We start from the raw sequence: 14,686 nt of genomic DNA, 5'->3' as shown, positions 1-14,686 counted from the left end.
AACTTACTGCACTCAATTCAATAAGCTAGAATATTATTGAAAATGTAGGAACTTTATCACTAAGTGGAGCACATTATATGGATAAATTATCCATGATGACTTTACACTAATGAAAACATGACATTTCAAATTTAAAAACTCAAATTGACTTATTGAATAGCATATAAATGTATATATATATATATATATATATATATATATATATATATATATATATATATATATAGTATCTCTAGTAAATGTCTTTTTGTTTTTGACCTTTGTAGACCACTTAACTTTATATCAGCCTGTATGAAAAATACTCTGCAAAGATGTGTGTATACATGTGGGTGGATGGATGGATGGATGGATGGGTGGATGGATGGATGCCTCTAATCTGTTTTAAACGTCCCTGCAGCTGAAAGATATTCACATGTGACCAGAATATGTCCACTGCCATCCTGTGTGTCTCTGCTGCAGCTTCCTGTTGAGAACATCCTGTTTACAGCCACACAATGTCCAGGTTGATCGAGTGTCGGCTGACGTAGAACACGGTTTAACCAGAACATTTAGTGTTGGAGAACACAGAGAGATGGACAGGTTCATCCAGACATTTACAGAAGGTCTAATGAAGTTCTCCTGTGGAGGTTATTGAGAATTTATTTGCATTCTGATATGATTTTGTTTTGATCAGTGAAAGTTTATGTCAGAAATATTTTCAATGTTTTAGGTAGCAATTAAAAAAAACTGTTTGATGTTTAAGCTGATAAAAATAAATCAAAAAGATATTTATTAATAGTGGGCAGTGAAGTATTAGAATTAAAATATGTAATGTGTAAGAATAGTAATCACTCATCTTTGAATTTATGGACTTAATTTAAAGTTTAAATTAACATAACTTCATGTTATTGATCTTTTCCCAGCCTTTTGTTTGATTCACATTCCCATCAGCTCAAGTTTTAATCTCTTGTTTTTCTGGTGAGCAGAATCAAATTAAGCTGGATGGAAAAGAATCTGGATTTGCTGTAGTTTACTTTAACTGGGCCATTACAGCCATGCTTTTGTAGATCAGCAGTTGTAGGTTCGCCCAGTTTGGACCCACGGTTTCCAAAACAAGCCCATATCATCACTCCTTCCCCACCATTCTTGACAGTCAAAGTGCCGTGTTTGTGTTTGGCCAAACACAAAATGTCCACAAGAGCTGTCACTTTTTTTTTCTTTTTCTTTTTAATAAAAAAGATGCTTCCTTTTACCATCTCGCTAAAGAAGTTATCCAGGTTTTGTATTTTGCTAATTATCTTTTTATGAGCCTTAACGTCAACCTGCTGCCATAGGCCTGTGGCGTTTCACATGGAGCTAATTATCAACACAAACCTGTCGAACATGTTCAGCTGACAGACGACTGACTGGAACGACACAGGTTGTTAAAGCTGGACTGAAAATATCTGTGAGGTTTTAAGAGAGAAAAAACGAAGCATACATTGACTGACTTGTTGAGCATCTGCTTTAATTAAATACAAGAAAAAAAAAAAGATTATAGACAAATTTCCCTGGACATGCTGGAGAGCCACTCCTTCACTCCACCTGTTTGTTTCAGCAGCAGAGTACAGAATGCATCTGTTTAAACACAATCACAGAGCAAACACCGACACATACTGGCTTTAACAGAATATCACTTCAGTTGATTATTTTAAAGTAATAAAGGTAAGTGAAAACACCTGCTTAGTGTCTTAGTTACTTACAGTCATGGTAAAACGGAAGTACACACTTTGAAAAAGCTTCCACAGGCCGTTTCACGTACAACTTTTCCACTTTTAGTTCCGTTCCATTAATACGTTTTATTGTGAATGAACCAACAGAGAGCAGTGCAAACCTGTGGAGTCGGAGGAAAACGGTGGCACGGTTCACAAAGTCCTTCGCAACCACAACTCTAAAAAGACATGCAGAACTCTTCAGTCCCTAAATAAATTCCAGCACAACCAGTTTCATTCAGAAGTCGCCTAATTGTACACAAGAGTCCAGATTTGTGCAATAAAATCTGAGTCTGGATGCAGCTGCTGGGTTTGTTAGAGAGCATTAGAGAACGAGCAGCATCGTGGAGACGCAGCAACCCAGCAGCAGCTCAGGGAGGAAGTTCTGGAGAAGTTAAAAAGCAGAGTTAGGATCTAGAACGACATCCCAAGCTTCGAACGTGAATAGCAAGAAGGAAAACCTTGTTTTGTTCTGTTGAGAGACGGAAACAGGAAGTCCAGTCTGTGTCCAACAGACATGTGGAAGAAGGTCGGGTGGACTAAAACCTGTTCACAGACTGCAGAGTGAGGTGGAGGTTCACCTTCACATGCAATCAGAGCCAATTTAGATCAAACTGCATGCATATGCTAGAATGGCCTAGTCAAAGGTCAAAATCAAACAGAATTTGTGGAGTGCTGTTTGATTTGACTGAAACAGAGATAATGTCTCCGTCTGCTGGGAGACCTGTAGCATTCTCCTCATGCTGTGAGCTGATTGGTCGATCACACTTCTTCTGAAATACACTGAGGGTTGAGGCTGTAAAGTGGAAAAGTCCAGGGAGTATGAAAACTTTTGCACTGATCTGGACGAATCCGGGATTTTTGTGCTCAATGCAGTTTTCCCCTCATTGCTTTTCACATTATTTCATCATCTTTGTTTAATAAGCAACAGCATTGGGGAACCTGTGATGTGGGATTCTCCAAAACTAAAGTGATTTAAATCATTGTAATACATGATGAAGTGTCTTTGTATGACTGGATTATCAAATATAAATACATAGCCGATGAGAAAATATGAAAAAATCCATGGAATTATTAATTTATGGATGGTGGGAGGAACTCAGCTGACACAGAAGAAGTCTGGTTCAGAGACTCAAACCCAGCTCGACTGTTTGCACATTACATTACATGTTTATGTCTGCCGGATAATAAGAAGCAACACAAACGCTCCCTAAAAGAAGAAAGGATTTAGAGTCCACACACTGCTGGGTGGAGCTTCACGGGGTCACATGGTGGGACACGCTAAAGATGGTGGTGATTAAATAAAACTGCAAGGCATGAGAGGGGGGAGGGGGGTGGAGCGGTTTAATGTTTTTGCTAAAGGTGAGTACGACGTGATGCCACACTGAGCAGCTGCACTATAAAGCCACCAGACCTCATGCAAGACAAAAACAGCCGTGAAGCGTCCAACATGTCCGGAGCCTCCTGAGCTCTGCCACAGGGCCAGAGTCTCAACATGCAGAGAAAAACTCTGATTAAAAAAACCTGCTGGGTTTCTGGTTTTCTCCTCTTCTGCATCAAGATCAGGACTTGTGAAAGTGCGTGACATCACGTGCATGTCGCTCACCGCTTAGTGAACACTAAAGCCTGGAAGCAAATCCTGGTTAAAAAGCCGCTCTGGATCTCAAGGGGGTCGTATTGAGCCTGCCTCGTCGTCATCGTCCGTCTCCGTGTGTCAGCAGGTCCGGTGTCTGTGTGGAGTGCTGTAGGAAGCACCTCGCTGCAGACCAATAAGAAGGCCCGGCTGGTGCAGGATGGGGGTGGGAGGTATGGTGGGTTACAGACCGACGCCAAGTCTAGAGTCGTCATGGTAGCGGGGATTCAGGTGAACTTCTTCTTGGTGGCAGTGAAACGTTCCATGTACTGATGAGAGAGGAAGAGAGACATGTACAGACCAGAAGAGACTGTGGTAACCTGGCATCGTCTGGAGGTACAGAGGTTGACCCCTGACCCTCAGGCTGCTGCTTTTAAACAGGGTGTTAAACTTGAACTCATAACAGAAGCAAAGACGCTGTGTTCTATCAGCGTAAGGACTCTGGTTCCATCTGTCATGAACATCTTTTGGAAATCTCCTTGTTAAAGTCAGGATCTAATCATGGAGACTTTTTAAGAAGAAAAATCTAAATCCTGATTAACTACATCATAGCTGAATAAGTTCTCTCTCACTCTGCTTATAACAGAAAGTGGGGAAGCAAAACATTTCAGCGTCAAAATCGGTACAGGATGAAGTTCTTTAACATCAGTATGGATCGGATAAGTGAAACTAGGCTGTAACAATCGATATTTATTTCAATCTGATTGCCGTTTGTTTATGTGATCATGTGTTATTTGTTTGGTCTTGTGACTGTGTTAGTGACGCAGCACAGGAGAAGCGGAGAAGCAATGCAGTTGGGAGTAGTTGCTTTTACTCAATATCAGAAATGTAGGGATATACACACTTCAAAGATATATATATATATATATATATATATATATAATTAAAACCAAGTTAAAGTATGTCCTATAAAATGCAACTTTGATTTGTACAAATATTTCTGCTTCATAACCTGGTGGTTTGTTAATTGAGACAGAGAAAGACAGCTTTATAACTTCTACAGCATTTACACATATTCCTTAGAGTTTGTTTAACCATAAATGGATCTTTGTTGAGACAGTTCAATTCTTAACTTGCTTAGAAAGAGTGAAAAAAATACATGGATTGTTAATAGTAATAATAATACTGAGCTGACCTTTTCATATCCCTCCAGCTCTCTGAGCTTCTTCACCTCGAACAGGTTTCCCTCCACGGAGAACAGGGACACCTGGGACTCGGACAGGATGGACTCAGGAATGGAGGACAGTTCCAGACAGTTCTCCTCCAGACGCAGAACTTTGAGACGGGGACAGCGGGACACTTCTGCTGACAGCACTGAGATCTGACGGGGAGGAGAAAACCTGCTTACACTCCAAAACCCTCTAAGGACTGCCTCATAGGTTCTGCAGGAAGCAGCTGTTATGTATCCCATCTTTAACATATTTATCACAGGGCCTTATGGTGCAGAAAATAATTGAATACTTTCAACAAAATCTCTTTCACATGTGGATACAAGAACCTAACTTGGTACAGATGTTCCCAGGAGTTTGATTTTTGAAAAAAAAAAAAAAACTGTTAGCATGGTGCAGGAAATTTTATTTTATTGTGCTAATTTTGCCAATATTTATCACAGATTAATACTTTTGGTGTCAAATCACAGCCTACATATTTTGAACCATAGAAGGATACACATTTTCTTGATCTCGTGTCTCCTTTTTTCTGGTGGACGTTTTTCAAAATGGCCACCATAGTTGTAATGTAGAATATGTGTTTGCACTAAACTCACCAGTGGTGGGCACAGCTGACCAAAACGTTATGTTCACTAATCACTAATTTGCTCACTAAACACATAAAAAGTAGGGGAAGCAAACAGTAAACCTCTAAACACATAAGAAAATGAGCGGGGACCAAACACTGAACAGCTAAACAGGTAAAAAAAATTAGCAGAGGCTATCGCTAAACCCTTAGAAAAATTAGTGGGAGCTAACAAAAAGGCAGCAGAAGCTGAAGCTAAACCTCTAAATACATAAGAAATTGAAACTGCTAAAAACATTACTTTTTCTCATATTCATGCAACTTCAAAGTTGCATGAATATGAATTCGAGGACCAAAGTCAAAAAAATAATGAAACAAAGTTAATCTAAGTCATAAATATGGGTAACATTTTAAAACATTAATTGGTTTAAAAGACTTAAAAATGTCCTCCTGAAACTGAAGGGGCTACTGGGAAATATGAAAAACATACAACCTGAGGGGTTAGCATACTAATGTTTCTGCTTGTGTCCACACTTGAAGGATCTCTACAGTAATATGCTGCTCTCTTATTGATAGAGAAACCTGGTTTTGGTTGAGGTTGATCTCGATGGCCTGCAGCTCTAAGACGGCTGCTGGGACGCTCTGAATCCTGTTTCTGGACAAATCCAGCAGGTCCAGCTGCCTCAGCGCTCCCAGGCCTGCTGGGAACTCGGTGAACTGGTTCCCAGACAGGTTCAGGGTCCTCAGGGCCTTGAGCTGACCCAAGGTGGGGGGCAGCTGCTGGATCTGATTCCCATTCAAGCTCAGGGTCTCAAGCTTCTTCAGCTTGCCGATCTCTGCAGGAAGGCCAGCTTAAAGAGGGAAAACAGAAATCTTAGAGGAAGCGTGGTTGGAATGTCCCGGAGCAGACACTATCTACCGCTCACTCACTCACTCAGCTTGTTGGAGTTCAGCGTCAGGCTTTTCAGCTGCAGGAAGTTTCCGACTGAGGCTGGGAGAACCTCGATCTTATTCCCGGACAGATCCACCGTCCTAAGGTTGGCAGTGAGCCTCTGGAGCTCCTCTGGAAACTGAAACCAGGCAGACACCAGGACAAGTTCAGAACAGCGCCATCTAGTTTACATCCACGTCAGCATCCCTTTAAAATGCACACTCATTACTGTTTTACAGCTGTAGCATGACGCTAGAAGGCCTATCAACGATCCGTAAATCACATGACTAATTCATTGATACCCACTGCTTTTATTTTTTGCCTGGTTCTGTTGGAAGGGGCTGCACTACTCAGACAAGAAGTGACTTGTTTCCACTTCCTCCCAGCTGCTCCTCCTACCTCCTGCAGGCCTTTGGCCGTCAGCTGAAACACTCCCGTTTTCTGGGAGGTCTCCAGGTGAGACTTCAGCGCACTGTTGCCCATGTTCCCCTCTGGCTCTGGATGTCCAGCTCACATCCAGCTCACGTCCAGAGGTGGGGACGTTTCCACAGAGCTCCTCCCCCTCCTCCTGGTTAGAAGCTGTTAATGAGATCAGAGGATGAAATCCCTGCAGGACACGCAGTCCACACTGACACCCTCCTCATAAACAGCCGCTGACACCTAATCCTGACTGTGGGAATGAAACACAGTATTGGGATCTTTTCCTTCTTCCCTGATGTGCTTCTGTGCAGCAACACAGAAAATCGGGTCCATGTTGGATCGTTTCCAGGTGTAAAATAACACAGATGACAGAAAAAAACTGAATGAAGATGCTCATAATGCACAGATGTAAACATATCACTGATCAACTCTGTGCTAATGGCCTACAAGTGAACTAAACAACCATAAACGCCACAGGCTGCAGTGTTTATGACAATGCAACTGTTTTATTTGGATGTTTGCACAGTAAAAACATGGTGTTATGACCCATTTCTGCTGGGTTAAAACCGAGCTTGTGAACATGAATGAGTCGTTGTCTTTGAATACTTCAGTGCATGTAGTAGATCATGAGCTCACTGCTTCGGGACAGACCCAGCTTTGTTCTGAACTCTGAAAGGTAGCCCTGTTGCGATAACACATTTTGCTGCGGAATAAATTGTTCCATCAGTTGTTGCGATATATGATAATATTGCTGTTTTGAGACCATTTTCAAGTGATATAATGGTAATGGCAGAATAGTGCGAGAACACATTCTCAAAGTTCAATAAACTTTTAATTCCAACGAACATTTAACATTGGAACTGGAAGACATTATAAATATCCTAATTAAATAAACAAAACAACAAATAAAATGGAAACTGAAGCCTCTGTAAACAAAACTGTCCCATAAAAAAGGGTCTGGTTGAAAGTGTCAAGTGTCTTACAGTTTTTAGTAGAAAGAGAGAAAAGAGAAAAAAGAGAAATCTAGCAAATAGAAATGATGCTTGTTTAAATTTTCATACAATTAACTGATTTATTGCAACAGGACTACTGGAAGGTAAAGAAAAGGGGATTAAAATAGTCCAATTAATTTTTTCTACCTAATTAGAGAATGCATCTCCAATTTCTGTGGACGGGTGAGTGTTGAGTCAGAGCAAAGAGACGGTAGAAAGAGCCAGACCAACCAGCTGACAGAACCAAGATGTTGGGTCTGGCCCTGTCACGATAACAAATTTTGCCGGACGATAAATTGTTCCAGAACTTATTGCAATAAACGATAATATTGTTGTTTTGAGACAATTTTCAAGTGATGTAATAGTAAATAATGGCATAAAAATGCAAGAACACATTCTCAATGATCAATAAACTTTAAATTCTAATGAACATTAAACACCGGAACAGATAAACAACAAATAAAATTAATAATGAAGTCTCTGTAAACAAAATTATCTATCAAAAAAGGGATAGTTGAGACCAAAACACCAGGCTGAAGACTTTTATCATTCAGTGTTTAGTAAGAAGAGAGAAAAAAGATAAAAACGGTAAATCAAGCAAATGAAAATTATTTTGTTCCTTTTCATTTATTATGTGATTAATTGATTTATTGTTTATTGTGACAGACCTAGTTGGGTCAACCAACCTTTGATCAACTTAAAATCTGACGGTCAGTCACGACTGCAAACTTTAGTCTTCCATCAAGATAGTTTTTAAATTGGCCAATAATTTGGTTCTGGATTTCAGAAAGAGGAGCAGTGCATACAGGCTGAGCCAAACAGCAGGATCTCTATCAAAAACTGATATTTAGAAAACCAAAAATATGTGTGAAAAAGCATAACTTTACAGAGAGATGAGTTGCACAAGTCAAATGTTAAATTGGATAAAGATAATCTTCTACAAAGGATGATTAGGACCACTGGAGAAAAATAAATACAATTCTGACGTCAAAGCAGAGGAGCACCAGGAGAAACCAGCTTCACAGACAGATGTGAGATGTGCAGGAGAAGAAACTACCTGGAGGAACATGACGATTTAAGTGATTTTATTTTTATTTTTATGTGGCTGTAGAAATCAGAATTCAAAGAAGAAGGAAAAAACAAACAGTTTTTTAGTGGCTTTAGTCTTCTTCCAGAACATTCATTCTTAATTCCACTCACGTTGGTTTTGTCTTTCACAACTAAAACATATGATCATAATTACATTGATTCTTTTCATGACTCGATCCAGAATAGTTATTGAATTTACAAATAAAGTATAAATATGAGGATTCCAATGAATATTTTCATATCTACTGCTTTGAATAAAGTGTCATTTTTAGGCTTCCTATCAAAAAGAATCTCCCCTCTCAAATTTTCATAAAATTGAGAGCAAATATATGTAACCTAATGAGACTGAGGAACATTTTCTTTTATGAATAAATAGATGTTAAACTAGTTAATAGGTCCAGTTAATCATGTAAGATTTTGTGAGGTTTATAACTTCTCTACATACTGACACATGAACTATTGGTCCTCTTTATTATGCCTATACATTCACTATTAATATTAAGCAAGAATTGTCACCGTTTCATTATCATAAATATAATAATCAATGTAATGCTGACTTTTATTGTTGCTTTAGGATTTTAACTAGCACCAGTTAAATTGTGCTACACATTGCTGCTTTCTTTTGTTGAACTTTCTTTTGTTGAACTGCCATAGTTACCAGAACACATTAGAATGCCACCGAAACACACATTAGTTTCCTGCCAGCAGCTCAGGCCACTCCACTGAACCACAGCCGCCTGAGCTCCATGAACCCGCTCAGCTTGGTGTTCCGTGTTAAAGTCTCTCTGCTCACAGATTACCGTGACGTGACCCTGCAGCTAACTTCCGGGAGTTCGGTGTTGTTAACTCACCTCGCCGTGGATTCGGAGGACAGTTCTGGTCCGGGTCAGTAAACTGAACTCTGATCGAACCGATGAAAACAAGTTCAGTGAGGAGGATCAGCTGAGGGCGTCGCTGCTTCCAAATGAATCTCCTCCTCTTCCCTTTCCGGCTTCTTCGTCTTCCGTTTGCGGAGTTACGTTTAGTTTTTGGTGTATTTCTGCCACCTATTGGGCTGGAGTGGTAGCGCTCTAACTGTGACTCCATCAGTACTGCAAGGAGGCTTTTGAGAAAAAAAGATTAAAATAAAGTTCTACTCTTCCATCCACTTGAATTTAATTTTACTCGCTTCTTATTCTTACTTTAATTCTTGACATATTTCCTCTCCCTTCCTCCTCCCGGTTCAGCACCATCATCCTAAATATCTTGGTGAAAAATAACTTGTATTCATCAGCTCCTGAATAAGAAATCCCTATAAAATGGATATAAATGGTTAAAATCGGCCCCTACACTAAACACTAGCACTCCACAGGGCTCTGTGCAAATGTGAAATTATAATAAAATAATGTTCATAATAATTTTGAAAAAACCATCGAATCCACAAAAACTAACTTTTGTTTGAGTCCAACAATCAGACCAGTAGGGGGCGGTGTTGTTCTTCTAAGATGTTTACCAGAAAAGAAGAAACTTGGCGGCAAAGCGTTCAGATTTGAGTCGAAAAGCCACAGCCGTCCTCCGGTCAGACAGAGCGGGTCAGTGATGTGGTCGGTAGCCTGAGTAACGACGGGAAGGTGAGAGCTTAACCTTCAGCTGACCTCCGGTTCATCCACCCCGGAGTTTCCCAGGTCAGAGACAGTCTGTCTTTGAGATCTGTTGAACCAATAGCTGTGATGCATATTTGGAAGATCAAAACCTCTGAAAGGCAGCAGACAATGACAGAGATATTCATCCCTTTTGGTTTTTACTGCTTCGCACTTTGGTCTTTCAGCCTGTCCTCTTTAGAAACCGACCAAGCCTGTTCAGATCAGGATCAGACAACATCCATGTTATCCTTCAGAAAGTTTCATTCCCATCCGTGGACTTTCACAGCTAGAATGATCGTTTGTTGTTCTCATTACACTGATTATTTTGCTTCAGTTTACGTTGTTATGATTTTACATGATAAACCCACCACAATAATACATAATTGTGTTTGTGAAACCTCTAAATGAAATCAGGTGCAACTAATTTCAAAAGTTACCTGATTAGTAAACAGAGCAAAGCTGTGCGTCATGTAATCTGTATAAATCCAGTTGTTTTGTTTCTGGCCTCTTAGGGTCATTAGAGATCAGTCGAGACCAAAACAGCTTCATGAAGGCCAAGAAACACAAATACAAACAAAAGGGAAAAGATAAACATGCAAAGTGCAAAATTCAATTCTTCTCTTAGCTGGAAATGGGTGTGGCCCTTTTTATTTATCTGCTTGAAAATCGTTTCCTCGGAGCTGCTGTTATAGTTTTCTCCTGCGTTGTAAACGTGTACGTGTTTCTTTTTTTTTTAAATCCTGATTATATCAACATAAAGGTTGTTTGTTTTTTTTTTGTCTTAGTTGACCACCAAACCCTCCCTCTGGAGGCCAGAATGATCCCTGTTGGAGGTTAAATGGGCAGAAAATCCAGCAGCATTCAGACTGATGGGTTCGCTTCCATTAGCTGCTCTGGAGATCTGCTGTATTAATAATGTAGTTGAATGTCCATGTTTCACTTCCAGATGCATCAGTGGGATTTGTCTCCGTTCTCTGTGACTCCGGCGGCGAGTTTGCTGTCCAGATGTGTCTCTGTGGGAGCCGCGTCCCAGGTCAGGACGCCATGTCCTCCTGCCGTTATATGAATTATTTTCTCCTGATCTTATTTCCTACTTATCCCCTCATTAAAAAACAAACATAGATATCAGATGAGTTAATTTGCAACATATGAGCACAGTTTACCGATTCACTGTGTGAAATGTTTCGTGATGGAGCAACATGTCACACACGAACCTGTGCAAATATGTAAATAGAACCTTTCAAGATTGTTTTTAAATGTGTAAGCAGGAAAACCAGACATTTTAGTCACTTTCTACATTTTTCTCATGAATCCAGATGTGTGAGTTATATTCAATAGGTCAGCGCTCTGGAGTGACATCTTGTCTCTATCTCCCCTTAGGATGAAATCGACTCGGCCTTTTCTGAGCCGAGTCCCGTTTTCTCGGCCCGCCTGCATGAGGCAGAAGAGCTCATGAGAAAGCAGAAGCGGCTGGATGAGGTACGCCTCGCTGTGATCCCACTCACTGCTTGTTGCACTACATCCTAAAGTCCTGGCCGCACTGATTTCAGTTACAATCTAGTTGTTCTAATCAGCACAGAGTGACCACTTTGTGCACAGGATCTAATTTCTATGTAACAACAAGGTTTGTTGTTGGGGCTGAAACGATTAATTGTGATGAATCTATTATTTAACTTATTGTCTGCTAATTTAGTAATTGATAAATCATTAACTGGACAAAAAAAACCCCTCAGAACAAGTTCAGAGCAGTAATTAAGTCAAAGCTGTACAAAAAAAGCTGTACATTTTGCATTTAAGATACAAAAAGTGTTTTGTTTGTAAATATATTCTTTCCTGAACTCCTCAAGTAGCTTGTTGATGAGCCGATCCGACTTTCAGGAAGGAAAAGTCCTGGTTTACAGAGAAAAATGACGTCTCATTAAGCGAAAAAAACCCAACAATTTCTGTCCCTTTGGTTCTTCAGGCTATAACGACTGGCTGATGTTCTGTACATGTGTGCTGTCCGGTCCCACTGATCCAGGTGCAGCTGCAGTTGGAGCTGTTGAAGGTGGATGAACAAAGTGCTGACGTCGCCCACGGATTCCACCTCGGTGAGTCTCACTCTCATCCAGCTCTGTCACAAACTTTTTATTTGAATCTGAAATCAGAATTAGACTGACTAGACATGTCGTTATGGATCAGGCACATAGTCACCGTTACCCAATCTATATATTTTTTTTCAATGTTGTGACCAATACAGATATGAATGTTGGATCAGTCATCTCTACTTTTTAAAAGTGCTTCATGAGAAATCCAGCTCCGTTTGTGACATGACGGAAACCAGAGCAGTCGCATGCTTGTAATCAGATTTCTGCTGATGAACCCCCCCGACTCCTCCTCTCTCCATCAGGTCAGAAGAATGAGAAGCTGCAGTTGCTTGGTAACCACCTCCAGGGAGTGCTGAGGGAGCACAAGGTTCTAAGACAGAGGCTGATGCGACCGCTGGCTCGCACCAACCTACCAGTCCTGGCTCACCTGCATGCGTAAGACCTGACTGTTTATAACAAGAGTCGGTCATCTGGTGTCTATACTGACCTGGAGAAAAGTGTTTTTTTTTTCTTCAGATAAATCAAACACATTTCTTTCCCTGCACTGGTCAGCTCCAGCTCATGTCTAACTCTTTGCTCCAGCTCTGTGGTGGACTCCATCAGGCTGATGATGGACTTCATAGGGTGTCTGGAGGAGAAGCTGAGATCTACCCACAACCGAACCACCAGAACCGACTCTCTCGCCCTGCTGGTCAGTTCCGTCACAGACTTGGAACCACAAACCGTAACCCGGTATTCATTTGCTGGATGTCAGTGCTGAACTTCTTAAAGGGGCAGTAACATTTAAAATCGACTTTTTTAGAGCTTTACATCATGTTATAACGTTGTTCCCTCATCAGTAGCATACCAGGAGTGTTGCTTTAATTTTTTCATGCATGTTTGAGAAATACTTTAATCTCCACGGCAAAATTCAGCCGTGCAAAACGCCTGGTTGGACTTAGCTCCGCCTTTGAGACGCAGCTCCTCCTCAGCTACAGCTCTCCCCCGTGACGTCCCCATTCAGCTCCTTCAGACTAGCCAACAGCAACTGGCAAACACCTGGTGGAACTGTGCATCTGCAGAGCTCATCATAGGAGTCACTTCTCAGAGCAACACTGGTAAAAACGTTGCTAAAGGGTTAGTAGAGGAGCCATGTTGTGATGACTTCCTGAAGGAGGAGTCTCAGAGCAGGACTTTTAAAGAGACAGAGACCCAGTTTCATGGCATTAAATTAGAAAGTCAAATTTTTTTTAAGTCATATTTGTTATACGCAGCATTTCCTTAACAACTGAAGGTAACAGTTACTTAGTTATGCCATAAAATGGCACTAGGTGCCTGGAAAACACATAATACTGCCCCTTTAAAGACGATCAGTCTGGATAAATGAAAAGAGTGTAGGAAAGTAAATAGTGTTTTATACTTTTCAGTCCATTTGTCCATCCATTCTTATCCGTTGTTCCAATAGCAGTTATCCCAGTCAGATGAGCAGTAACTCTTGGGTTTGGCTCAGTAACAGAGACATGGGAACATTTGGAGCACATTTAGCATAAAACATGTTCTGACCACAGGCTGCAGGGACATGATCATTCTGAAGTTAGTCTCTCCCTGTCTCTCCTCTCCAGGATAATTCGCTCGCCCTCCTGCTGACTATGGCTTCAGAATCGGAGATGTTGTTTCACAGGATTCAGCAGTGGAGGTCGATCAGCTGCAGCCGCCCAGGAGCGTCTGAGGCACAGACTGGTTCTGAGCTGTCTGCTTCCTGAGGACTCAGTGGAGCCCGCTCTGATGAAAACTGGACCTCAGTGTCATCTTTCTCATAATATTGTAACTCAGACTCTTCAGATTTGAATAAAGCACACTTGAATTATACATAAGAAAATCTTTATTTTTTAAGTTAGTCTTTTTTTTTCTTTACAATTCAAGTTTCCACCATTTGTTAACTGCAAAAGTACTATCACTCTTTTTCTCGGTCAAGACAAACTGGCTGATTGACCGCAGCGCCCCCTCTGGTGGATTTTGTGGTAAGAAGATCATGTGTGAACTTGACAGTTAAAAGTATTGGATCTAAAGTTTGCTATTAATTTTCTAAATTTGTATTTAAAAAATGTAAAAAACGTTTTGGTTAAAAAATACATTGTTGTGCCCTATTGATGAGAAGTATATTTAAAAAAAAATCTTTTATTACCTTGTCTTATGTTGCTTAGATAAATATTATGTTGCTTTGTTTATTTATTTCAGCAATTATTACGACTAAGATCCAACTTTGACACTAACAGCTGTACCTTTTGTGACAATGACATTGAAACAACAGACCATCTCTTTTTCTATTATCTGCACACTGCAACATTTTGGGAAAACATTCAGTACTGGATCTCAGCAAAACTTGTAATTTTTGGAATTGCCCTCAGAGACAGAAGAACCGACCTCAGACTTAACAACCTGCTGATCCTTGACCAAATTCTTCATCCA

The 14,686-nt window shown here is 40.5% G+C and overlaps 2 protein-coding genes across 3 annotated transcripts; one reads left to right on the top strand and one right to left on the bottom strand.

Annotated features, from left to right (window-relative positions):
* Positions 1-1,465: 1,465 nt before the first annotated feature.
* Positions 1,466-9,537, bottom strand: lrrc57 (leucine rich repeat containing 57). Its single transcript, XM_028036678.1, has 6 exons — positions 9,381-9,537; positions 6,428-6,607; positions 6,032-6,167; positions 5,680-5,948; positions 4,499-4,684; positions 1,466-3,632 (listed from the first exon to the last, which is right to left on the bottom strand). The coding sequence occupies exons 2-6, from the start codon at positions 6,509-6,511 to the stop codon at positions 3,591-3,593; spliced, it is 717 nt and encodes a 238-aa protein (XP_027892479.1). The 5' UTR covers positions 6,512-6,607; positions 9,381-9,537; the 3' UTR covers positions 1,466-3,590.
* Positions 9,538-9,992: 455 nt separating this feature from the next.
* On the top strand, positions 9,993-14,096 carry haus2 (HAUS augmin like complex subunit 2). Of its 2 annotated transcripts, none has more exons than XM_028035250.1 (7): positions 9,993-10,139; positions 11,098-11,184; positions 11,532-11,630; positions 12,172-12,241; positions 12,541-12,673; positions 12,821-12,929; positions 13,840-14,096. In XM_028035250.1, the coding sequence occupies exons 2-7, from the start codon at positions 11,098-11,100 to the stop codon at positions 13,978-13,980; spliced, it is 639 nt and encodes a 212-aa protein (XP_027891051.1). In that variant the 5' UTR covers positions 9,993-10,139; the 3' UTR covers positions 13,981-14,096. The 2 variants fall into 2 exon arrangements, with proteins under 2 accessions (XP_027891051.1, XP_027891049.1); XM_028035248.1 differs by having other exon boundaries at positions 10,026-10,193.
* The last annotated feature ends 590 nt before the right edge of the window (positions 14,097-14,686 follow it).

This window comes from Xiphophorus couchianus, chromosome 13 (assembly GCF_001444195.1).
Source record: "Xiphophorus couchianus chromosome 13, X_couchianus-1.0, whole genome shotgun sequence".
Taxonomy (NCBI): Eukaryota; Metazoa; Chordata; class Actinopteri; order Cyprinodontiformes; family Poeciliidae; genus Xiphophorus; species Xiphophorus couchianus.
Note: the sequence above shows the minus strand (reverse complement) of the source record. Positions and strands in the feature narration are given on the sequence as shown.

Coding starts and splice junctions, on each gene's coding strand:
- lrrc57 (XM_028036678.1), bottom strand. CDS start 6,511: ATGGGCAACAGTGCGCTGAAGTCTCACCTGGAGACCTCCCAGAAAACG. Junction 5,949..6,031: donor GCTGAACTCCAACAAGCTGA/GTGAGTGAGTGA, acceptor TCCCTCTTTAAG/CTGGCCTTCCTGCAGAGATC. Junction 4,685..5,679: donor TCAACCTCAACCAAAACCAG/GTTTCTCTATCA, acceptor CCTCCCCGTCAG/ATCTCAGTGCTGTCAGCAGA.
- haus2 (XM_028035250.1), top strand. CDS start 11,098: ATGCATCAGTGGGATTTGTCTCCGTTCTCTGTGACTCCGGCGGCGAGT. Junction 11,631..12,171: donor AGCAGAAGCGGCTGGATGAG/GTACGCCTCGCT, acceptor CCACTGATCCAG/GTGCAGCTGCAGTTGGAGCT. Junction 12,242..12,540: donor CGCCCACGGATTCCACCTCG/GTGAGTCTCACT, acceptor TCTCTCCATCAG/GTCAGAAGAATGAGAAGCTG.